The sequence below is a fragment of the Musa acuminata genome, chromosome BXJ2-8 (assembly GCF_036884655.1).
Source record: "Musa acuminata AAA Group cultivar baxijiao chromosome BXJ2-8, Cavendish_Baxijiao_AAA, whole genome shotgun sequence".
Taxonomy (NCBI): Eukaryota; Viridiplantae; Streptophyta; class Magnoliopsida; order Zingiberales; family Musaceae; genus Musa; species Musa acuminata.
The window spans coordinates 10,782,070-10,793,336 of NC_088345.1; the positions used below are offsets into that span (position 1 = coordinate 10,782,070).

The 11,267-nt window shown below is 45.3% G+C and overlaps 2 protein-coding genes across 2 annotated transcripts; both read left to right on the top strand.

The window, feature by feature from the left end:
* Positions 1–3,507: 3,507 nt before the first annotated feature.
* On the top strand, positions 3,508–9,182 carry LOC135619165 (cytokinin dehydrogenase 3-like). Its single transcript, XM_065120892.1, has 5 exons — positions 3,508–7,327; positions 7,405–7,530; positions 7,612–7,874; positions 7,954–8,216; positions 8,314–9,182. Exons 1-5 carry the CDS (start codon positions 6,736–6,738, stop codon positions 8,654–8,656), a joined length of 1,587 nt encoding a protein of 528 aa, XP_064976964.1. The 5' UTR covers positions 3,508–6,735; the 3' UTR covers positions 8,657–9,182.
* A 138-nt stretch (positions 9,183–9,320) lies between these two features.
* Positions 9,321–10,106, top strand: LOC135619164 (uncharacterized). Its single transcript, XM_065120890.1, has one exon. It carries the CDS (start codon positions 9,370–9,372, stop codon positions 9,907–9,909), a length of 540 nt encoding a protein of 179 aa, XP_064976962.1. The 5' UTR covers positions 9,321–9,369; the 3' UTR covers positions 9,910–10,106.
* Positions 10,107–11,267: the final 1,161 nt, after the last annotated feature.

The following is an 11,267-nucleotide window of genomic DNA, read 5'->3' on the forward strand; positions in this document are numbered from 1 at the left end:
GACACACACAAGAAAAAATATCATCAGAAGGAGACAAAATCAAATAATCACCACCCTGCACTGTAGCTGTAGTATTATCCTTTGATTCTGTAGACTCCACTTCTTTTCCCTTTTTCTTGTTCTTCTTAGGTTGCTTACATTGGTTCTTGTAATGTCCTTTTTCACCACAGTTATAGCAAACAATATCTTTTCTTGATCTTGACTTGCTCCTACCCATACGTGAACTGCTTCTAGACTTTGACCTTCCTCTATTCTCTGAGATAAGTGACTGTGAATCATTCTGAGATGTTGCTGAACTCTTTCTTCTCAACTCCTCATTCAACAAACTGCTTGTTACTTGACTCATAGTGACAATACCATCTGGCGCAGAATTACTGAGGGAAACCACCAGTGTCTCCCAACTTTCTGGTAATGAACTGAGAAGTAACAATGCCTGCAACTCATCATCAAGAGACATTCTCATAGAGGATAACTGGTTAGTAATACTCTGCATTTCATTCAAATGCTCAGCAATAGAAGCACCCTCTCTATATTTTAGGTTCACAAGTTTTCTGATCAAAAAAGCTTTGTTGCCAGCTGTTTTTCTCTCATAGAGACTTTCCAATTTTTTCCAAAGAGAATATGCAGAAATTTCAGTAGAAACATGGTGAAAGACACTATCATCAAGCCACTGTCTAATAAACCCAATTGTTTTTCGATCTAACCTCTTCCACTCATCATCTGTCATAGTTGTAGGTTTTGCACTATCCCCCTGCAAAGGTCCATACAAATCTTTGCAATACAAAAGATCTTCCATTCTTGGTTTCCATATCATCCAATTATTTCCATTTAAACTAATCATGCGAGAAATATTACTGGTCTCCATGTTCAAATACAAAAATTAAATCACCAAAACCCCGCTCTGATACCAGTTGATGGGGATAAAAAGAGGAATAACCTTTGTATAGGAACAAATACTAGAAGACCAAAATACGCAGCGGAATAAAATGGAAACACAATCAAACAGAACACCAAGATATACGTGGAAAACCCCTTCAATGTGAAGGGTAAAAACCACGTGGCAAACTAGAGATAATCCACTATGAGAATAATGAATATACAAATCTCAATCACTTGCCCAAAACCCTAGCAACAACCACAAGAGAATAACTGGGATACAAGGATCACGTCACTGCCCACAATATCTAAAACCTCCCCAAGTAATCACAGCAAGAGTCTACTGTAGATTTGATCTAACCTGAGATGAGAACACTGCTAGATGATTGTGAACAGTCTCTCTGCGTTGTCCTTGTCTTCTTCCCTTTCTTTCTCTTCCTTTTCTGCCTTGATCTCCTTCTTCTCTTTGGAATCCCGTTTCCTCAAAGATCTGCCTCGTTGCTGCCTTTTTATAGCCTTAATCTGCCTCTAAAACGTAGCCACCACACCCTCCTAATCTTAATTAGGGTTAGATTAAGAGAGGATGTGGGCTGTGGGCTGATAAAGCCCACATGGGCTGAATATGGGCCATCAGCCCAACAGATCAGACTCTGAGGCTGGGCAGTCTGGAAACTGAAGGAGAAGCTGATGCTGATGCTAGAGCTGAGAGGCCGAGGCTGCAGCTTATGATGATAGAGATCTGATGGAGCCATTCCAACAGGAAGAGATACATGTGGCAATCACATAGAAAACTAATAGATTCTGTGTGTGAATATAGTAGCTGGTATCATCCAAAGATGAAGGTTGACACAGTCACTTTTGATGCATCTGATGTGGCAGGGCATTTTGATCCATGGAGTGCATGATTTCTCGGTGAGAAAGAGAGCACCTGAATCTATGCTGCTTTTTTCTGGTAATTTGGTATAACCCACTACCATGAACATACCCCTCAATGATTGTGGCGACCAACTAATTAGGTAAGCTGTGATGAAACCTGATTCGCTGCTTATTACTAGAACTTCACTCTTTGTATAGAGATATCTTTTTCTTTCTTTAAATATTATGAATTGCAATTTGATTCTTCTTGGTGCTTCTTTGGAGCAGTAAAATCACTTTTCTTTTGTTTTAAACACCACTTGAGCTAGGCCGATACAATTTTCCGGTCTGGATTGACTCTTATGTACATGACTTGGTTATATTCAGGCTTAACTCAAATTCCTCCTTTTTTTACATCTTAGTTTATCAAGAACATGGACAGGAGGAATTGAGCTAGACACACTTTGGCATTATGTGCTACCTTCAGTTGGCCCTAGCTGGCTGATGGACGCTACTGAATCTGGTTATACTTGCTTCTCTTCATGAGTGGTAGATTTTGATGAGTTATAATCTGCTTCTACTAAGTTGGTTGATAGTCATTTTACCTCTTGGGAACAACTTACTAGGACGAAATGGTCTGCTTTTGTGGATTTATTCTTCCTTCGAAAGCTTTATACTTTTCTACTAACATCTCATCCTTGACCAGTAGAGAAGAGCAAGGAAGTGAATTTATATGATGGTTTATAAGAACTTGTGAGTTATTCAGTCTAGCTATGTTTTCTTGTTTTATCTAAATTGGCACTGTCTTAGAAGATATTCCTGCAGTACAACACTAATTACAGGCTAGAGCAACTACACATAACACTAATCTGCAGTGCCCAACTTGAGGAAATTTATTGTTGGACATGAATGAATAGGTTTCAGTGCAATATCATGTCATGGAAAGTATTCTTGTGAACAATTGAGATTAGATTTCACAATTCATCTTACCATGCTCATTAAGCCGTTGAACAAAGCCTGGTTTCTAATGAAGATAAGACCATTTCCGAGATTTCTTCGGCGGCTTATGCCATTTAATAATATGGCATTCTTTTCTTATTACTTTGTTTATTATTAATATTGACGAAGATTGAGGATCGATGAAGTCTTTATTCATTTCTTTTAGTTTGGATGCAGTGGGTTTATTCTTCCAAATAGATGTTGCATTGGGGTTTTCATTATATAACAAGTCATTGGGGTTTTCATTAGTTGATCAGTTTTGGGGTTTTCATTATATACCAATCCTTTTGGGGTTTTCATTAGTTGATCAGTTTGATTGCAATCCTTTTGGAAGAATATAATATGCAACATCATCCACTAGTCCAACATGAGTTTATCAGGTTAGTAATGTCAAAGTTGGTTGCTTCAGGATTCTTTACCTTCTTTACCTTGAACAATATATGGTTACCAAGTTTTGTAGGCAAAATGTTTGTTTTGATGGTGCCGTGAAGACAAATCTTTGTCATTTATGTTACTTAGATTTATTTCATATGTAGATGTCAGAGTATATATCTTTTTGACAAGATCATTTCTTTAAGCCCTACAAAGAGATTTGACTTTGCTGGAGAAGTGACTGCATTTTCTGATAAGCAATCTAGCTTCAGCAAAATCTGGATTCAAGCAGTGTACAATCAAGCTTCATTTTCACTGGTGAGGAGTATCTTTTAGTAGTTCAACCTTAACATCTATCTAATTGAATAAATTAGGTGAATCAGAGCTCTTATCTTGTTCAGGTTTGTACTGGTGAGGAGTTATCAACAAGATCATCCCAAACAGGGGACTGTCAGTAGATCTTTCTCATCAAACAGTGTAGAGATTTCCATTATTTGTCGTGCCCGAGGATGTTGATAAGATCCCGACACATGAGAAGATTCGCCAATGCCTCTGAGACTCTACACAGTCATACAAATGATCCAGACAATGTAGCTGCCACTGGATGCCTCTGTGTGACCCACTTTCGATCTCGTCGGCTCTATCGTGAGATCTCGACCTGCAACCAGATTTGATATCACTGAGATGTCACTGTAATCAGTGCCAGTTCTCTCATCCTCGAGGTCTGACCCCAGGAGCGGTCTCAGGCTCCCAGCTCTGCAAGTTGTCTCCGCCGACTTCTTTGCACTGATGGTGTGTACAAGATAAGCATGGCAAGAGAGGAACAGGGAGATCAGCTGTGGGGTTGCTTGCAGGTTGCTATTCATGTCCTGTGAACAGATCACAGGTTTGGCCGGCAAGATCAACTGCTCATTGCCCTCATCTTCTTTCCTGCAAGGGAGTTGGGAACTTGAGTACGCACATCTGCACACGAACAAGAACAGGGCACATGTGATGGCTAGATTTAGCAGGACTACTGACAGGTCCAGTTTGGGAATGTCCACAGAGCATAACCCTTGCACGGTTCACTCGCTTTAAAGGTCTGGATGGGTTCAGATCAAGGAGTAGGTTTGCTATTGAGCTGGTGATAAGAAAAGGCCTCACAAGTTCTATCCCTGGATAACTGAGGAAAGCACGGGCAATCTGGCCAACAAGAGGAGTCCAGGAGAGAGAGAGAAGATATAAAAGACGCCATGCTGGAGGAGATGAAGGGTGATACAAGACGCCATGCTGCACTCAAATTTTCTATAGAACAAGTCGGGGAGGGTCTTTCCACTGTTGCTGGTGGAGCTCATGCAGACTTGCACCTCACTTCTCTGTGTCCTGTGCGCTCACCTTCCAAGGATTTGAGTGATGGCTTCCAAGTGTTGCTTCTGCGTCTCCTTATAAAATCTCAGTTTAATATCAGGAAAGATTCAGCCAGCTCCGTAAATTGCTCTACTTGGAGCAATAATGAGAGAGCGTGATAGGGAGATGATTTGAGGACTTGCAAAATGGACTTGTATGTGATTTGAAAGAAGAAAACAATTTGCTATGAGAAAGAAACAGAGGATGAGAAAGTGGAGGCCGATTGATCGAAGCTAATGCAATATTTCCCTCCTTGTGCACATCAAGTGGAAAAGACATGCTAAAGGTTGGTTCAGATTGATTGAAGCACAAAACATTAGACAATGTTCCGATTCATGCCTTCTGACTACTAGTTTTGCTTGAGCTTATAAAGCAGACACGGATGATCTTTTGGATAGTATCACATAGTTAATTAGATCATGGACATCTCTAATGGCTGGTGAAAGCAAGTACGCTGAGGACCACCAATTGAGTGGCTATTCACGGTTATCCATTAAAAGCCTCAATCTCTTTGGGCCCAGTGAAGGTCTCCGAAGCTGAAGGGACCGTGAAAGTATATGCCTGCTCTTTCTACTATGACAGTGAGGATATCCACTCGAGTAATTTTGGCCCTTTCAAGGAGAGAGGATCATAATAATGCCCGATTCATTCTTTTAGGAGGCAATCCTGGCGTGATGTTAGAACAGAACTTGGAGAATGTTCATCAATCTATCAGGTGGAGTCTTCTTTTCCCAGATAGAAATTAGGAGGAACATACTTCAAGCAAGCTATGGTTGAACACCAGCCGGTTGAATCCTGCCGCAGAGAAGACACAAGCTGCTTTTCTTGCGAGAAGGGAGTATGTTATCCGAACTTTTCTCCTCCTTTTTCTTTCTTGTTCAAATAGTATGGCCACTAAATCATCCTTCGTCTTCTTCCCTGCTGCTGTCCTGCAAAGATTCTTTATCTCATGGCTGCTGCATGTGGAGGGACGCAGCACAATGGAACACAATAAAAGGAATGGCTACGAAACTTTTGAGCCCGGAGATGATGGCAAGTTACAGTAGACTGGGCAGCGTGGCGCTGAACCATGGAGGAGTCCCACAAAAAGGTGGCCGGTGACGCTTGCCATTTGCGCAGGGCTCACGGACTGCACCACGCGATCTATAGGCACCTCCTTGGGGGGTGTGGTGGCCGAGCATCATCACTGGCTCCGAGGACGTCGCCACAGCTCTCCACCGCAGTCCACTGCAAAAGATATGATTCCTGGGCCTCTCCTTCCTGCCTCCTTTACCGGGCATCCGAGCCACCCGAGCAAGGGCTTTGGTCAACCGGAGTAACAAGTGGAATCACAGCTTCAGGGGCCACCAACAGTCTCAGCAGTGACACCACATTCCCTGGGATTGGATTATCATGCAGGCGGCTCCTCCATCACCATCCGAGATATCTGATCAGTGTGATTTAGAGCATGACCATACAGAAGGATGGCGAACAAGATAAGATTGATGGTGGATCGGAAGGGAGTCTTCCCTTTGGAGTGTCTCCATCCAGTGGAACAGGAGAGAGGCTGCGTGTGCATCCCAGTAGTAAGATTTCCTCGCGTCAGCAGGGGCTTGTTGATGACGGCCACTTGACTGTGTGCAAGCTAGAGAGAGAGAGAGAGGTGAGATGAGTCTCGCATGCAACCCGTTTTGTCAGGACTTAGGGTCCCATTAGATTCGCAGCCAGGACCTGCAGTTGTCCTGCCCCCCGCAGCCTTCCTATAAATGTACACACCCTCTCCGTCTGCCCTTTTCACCACCAGGAGACTTCTGTTCCCATCTGCTTTTCCAGCTCCTCTTGTAGAGGGTGTGTACCAGCGCCCCTCACAGGTATGTGACAGCTTCTCTCTCTGATCATTTGGTGCTGCTGCTCCTTGTTTCTTCCTGTCCAGAGAACCAACCCCCTCCTCAAAGCCCAGCTAAGGTGCCTCTAGGTTCCTTCTTACGCCCACCTAGTGCAGCTCCTCTTTCTTCCCCAGTCATTTTGGCTCTCCTTTTGTTTTCCCTTGTTAATCATATTTCTCTGCATGTGTACTTTTCTTTCATTTGATGGCTTTGTTTGTTGAGTGAGCTTCCTTTCTTTGCATTCTTATAGGTGAAATCCTATTCAAATTCCATTTTGTTTGGTCATTTACTAGTTTCTTATTCGCAGTGGGTTCAATTCTTTCTTCTCATGTTCCCCTCTCTGAACTAGGAGAAATTGAAACAATATTCAGCTCTTCCCTCGATGGACTTTGCTCTGTTCTGTACCAGAGTCGATATCCTTCTTCTTCTTCTTCTTCTTCTTCTTATATCTCTCTGTTCACCATGCAAGTTCATCCAGAGCCCCATGGACTTTGGCCCCTTGAACTTCCACCAGACCACAAACACCTCATCTCTGGACTTCGGAAGGATCGTGTTCGACTCCCCTTCTGCAGTCCTTCGACCCCGCTCCCCGAAAGAGATCTCACTCCTCCTCGGCTCTCTCTCTGCTTCATCATCCTTCGATAAAGTCACGGTTGCAGCAAGAGGAGCGGGCCACTCGATCCATGGCCAAGCTCAAGCCCTCGATGGCATTGTCATCGAGATGGACTCCCTGCCCTCCGTCATCAGCATCCACCGTGGAGGAGAGTCCGGTTCCTCTTACGCTGATGTCAGTGGTGGGGCTCTTTGGATCGAGCTGCTACGTGAGAGCTTGAACTTTGGGCTGGCTCCAAGGTCTTGGACCGATTACCTCTACCTCAGCGTCGGTGGGACTCTCTCTAATGGCGGCATCAGTGGCCAGACCTTCAAGCACGGACCTCAGATCAGCAATGTCTTGCAACTCGACGTGGTGACAGGTAACAACAAAGCAATCTCTCGTGCCCCCCCCTGTGATGATAGAATGTAGATTTTGATTTCTTGTTCTATGTTTAAGGTAAAGGAGAGCAAGTAACATGCTCGTCCACCGAAAGCTCAGAGCTGTTCTTCGCGGCTCTGGGTGGGTTGGGCCAGTTCGGCATCATAACGAGGGCAAGGATCCTGCTCCAGGATGCTCCGCAGAGGGTAAATCCGAAAAGCTCGCAGCTTTTCCCTTTCTCTGATCCTTGTGTTCACTGATCGATCCCGCTGGTTTGGCATGGTTAAGTGAAGTGGGTCATAGCCTTTTATGATGACTTCGAGACCTTCACCGTTGACCAAGAACTGTTGGTTTCAATGCCAGATGCAGTGGACTATGTCGAAGGATTCATCGTCCTTAACGAGCACTCCCTCCACAGCTCATCCGTTGCCTTCCCATCTCATCTGAGGTTCACCCCGGAGTTCCACAGCAAGGGCAGCTACAGAGTGTACTACTGCATCGAGTTCGCCATCCATGACTACCAAGTCGAGAGCGCAGATGTGGAGCAGGTCGGTAGTTCTCAACAACTCCTCCACTGAGCTCAAAGCCTCGTGATGGAGAAGGGCTGATGTGCTTCTTTCCTTTCAGGTTGTGACACAGCTTTTGAGGAAGATGAGTCACATACCTTCCCATTTCTACAGTGTGGAAGTCTCCTACTTCGATTTCCTCAACAGGGTGAGGATGGAGGAGACCATGCTCAGGAGCAGAGCGCTGTGGGAGGTGCCTCACCCATGGCTCAACATGTTTGTGCCCAAGTCTGGGATCGGAGAGTTCAAAGACTTGCTGCTGGATAACATCTCACCTACTGTCTTTGATGGCCTCGGTCTCATTTACCCGCTTCTAAGAGACAAGTAAGAAAGGGCTCTCCTCTCTTGTTTTCCTGAATTATTTGCCACATGGTCTCACGGCATTCACTGATTCAAGCTATCGATGGAGTTCGGATTGCAGGTGGGACGCGAACAGCTCGGCTGTGCTGCCGGACGGCGGAGGCAGAGCGGAGGAGCAGTTGATGTACATCGTCGGAGTGCTCCGGTCAGCCAACCCGGCCACCTGCGCAGCCCAGTGCCTGCAAGACCTCCTCCGCCGCCACCGTCGCGTGGCGCAGGCCGCCACGGCCCCCCGCATCGGAGCGAAGCAGTACCTGGCGCGTCACCCCTCCCAGGGCCACTGGCAGGATCACTTCGGCCGGCACTGGGACCAGTTTGTGGCCCGCAAGGCACAGTTCGACCCCCTCAGCATCCTCGCCCCCGGCCAAGGCATATTTCCCCGGACATATGCCTCTTCCTCGTAGTACGACATCTATCTCTCTACACCTCGCATCAAATCCACCGCATGCACTATTCCACGATTCTGCCTCCCTTCCTTCTTCTTTTCTTCTCTGATTTCTTCTTCTTTTGTTCCGTGATTCGTTTGGAGAGGGATGATTTTGGAATGTCGCACAGCGAATTGAGCACAAGTTGGATTAGTTTATGAATCTGGGATTCGTGGGCGTGGCTCTCAAAGTAGATTCGAGATCATGCAGTGGGAAGTGAGAGGTCGAAAGAGACGGCAACAGAGGTAGTTGTAACGAGAGGATCCAGGGAACTGCTCCGGGGAATGTGCATGATTTCGGGAGGCAAAAGGCATGAAGGTATGCGAGACTGCTTGCTCTTGAAGAGACAAATCTAGTCCAGAATCTGACACCTGCAGTGATCGAAAAATTCGTCCATGCAAAGTTGCATCAGCACTCGACAGATTCAGATTTCATATCAGGAAAGGGTCAATATGTGGTGACACCCATTGGTCTAGCATATGGTTAATGCACGCCAACATTGCAAGCTCACATCTTGTCACTATTTTAATGGGTTGTCGACCGCCTGGGCCCAATTAAATAGGTTCAGCCGGCCCAATTTACAGCCGAACATCGAAAAGGACCGAATCAAGTCGAAGCCCCGTCTATAAATGGGCCAACTCGTGCTCCTTCTCTATTTCTCTCGCGGTGCCTTTCCCTTCTCTGAACCCGCAATGGCTTCCTCCGACCCTGCCGCCGTTGTCCTCTTCCTCGCCGTGCTCTCCCTCCTCTCCGCCAACGCCTCCGCGCGTCCCGGCATCCCGTTCAACACCGTATTCGTCAGCTACACTATCACTACAACTGCCTCGTCCGACGATGCCCTCCCCGGCCTCCACCAAACCTCCGTGTTCGTCTACGTGTACCGCATCATCGCCCCCATCCGCAACTTCCACCCCGATCCCCGCCCCACGAGGATCGCCCGGCCGGCTCTCCTCCCTCGCAGCGAGGTCGTCCCCGCCGAGCCCGCCGCCCTCGGGTTCAGCTCCCTCCATGACCGCGCTAAGGACGGCCTCGTGGTTGTCATCGGCCTCCTTTTCGGGGTCGGGTGCGGCGCCATCACCGCCGCCACCATGTGCCTGGCTTGGTCCCTCGTCACCCACCGGCATGAGATCTGCGGCTCCGATGAGTACAGCGACGAGGAGGAGGGTGCCGACGAGAGCCCCAAGGCGGGCTACGTCAGGGTCCCGGCAGCCGACCCGGTCTCCGTCAATTAGGGTTAGCGCTTTATGAACCGCGGGCGAGGGATTCGTATATATATTAGCGGACATGTGCTTCTGTGAATATTTGATGTTAGTTTGGCTCTAATCCCGTCTGTCGAATTGACGATGTTGGAATCTATTTACATTGGGCTTACCTCGATGTTATTATTTCTTGTTCGATTTATGGCTTAAGATATTGCTTGTTCGATTTATAGCATTGTGATTTTTCTTTAATTAGTCATCGCAAATGTGTTGTTAGCAATTGCAAGACCACTATAAGATTCAAGTTATTATTTGTTAGTATCATGGCATTGTGATTTTTCTTCGATGGGTCATTGCAAACATGTTATTAGCAATTGCAAGAACTCTAGCAGATTCAAGTTGTTTGTTCATATTATGGCATTGCGATCTTTGTTTAGTTGGTTTGTTGCAAATATGTTCAATTTATATTAAGAAAATCATGCTATGTGCTACTATTTTTTGGTTGGACAGTTTTTTTGTCGGTATGATGGAATTGAAGGACTGATCTACCCCTTCACCATGTCATGTTGTTTTCTTGTAGACACAAGTGGGAAAGTTCCCGAACGAGTCCTCATGTTGTATTCGGGTTCATGCTTTGGAAAACATACATTGTATACAGCTATGGGGTATTGAGCAATAAAGGAGAGGGTTACTGTTGTGTTCATTTGTATTTTTGGTTCTGTTAGTTTTTGGACTTTAGAGTTTTTATGGAATTTCCAATTTTGGATGAAAAGACCGATTAGGTAGGTTGCCTATGTTTATAGTGATGCTTTTGGCATGTTCCATCTTCACGGTTTTTGTCAGTTTCTATTGGGTGGTTTATGATGTTGGTAGGTTATAAGAAGGCACTGCTACTGAACTTCTTGCCGGTTAGAATTGTCAATGCCTTGCCTCAATGTTTTCTCTTGATACAAATCTTTGCTTAGTGGTCATTGATATGTGATAGCTTTAGTTAAACATCTATCATGATTGAATTACTTTTGTTCCTTAACCAGATGATCTAAGATTGTCTGATCAATAAATATTTTTTTTCTGCATCCAACTGGGCTTTCTAGATTTTCTTCATGAGGGTCTCTCTCATATGAAGTTTCTGTATTTAGTATCCAAGCACATAATGTCGAAATAGTTACCTTGATTGAGATCTCAGAATTCTGTGCATTACTATTGGTTTACAGCCAACTTCTTTTTATTTTGCAAACTGCGGTAGTCAAGAATTTGATTGTCGCTTTCTTGTTCAATTTGTGTCAGATGATAAATACAATTGTTAATGTTCTCATGTATCTTTTTTGCAATGGGTCAATGACGAAGGCAGGATTCGAGCCCAGGACCTTGCGATATACTATCAAAGTCTC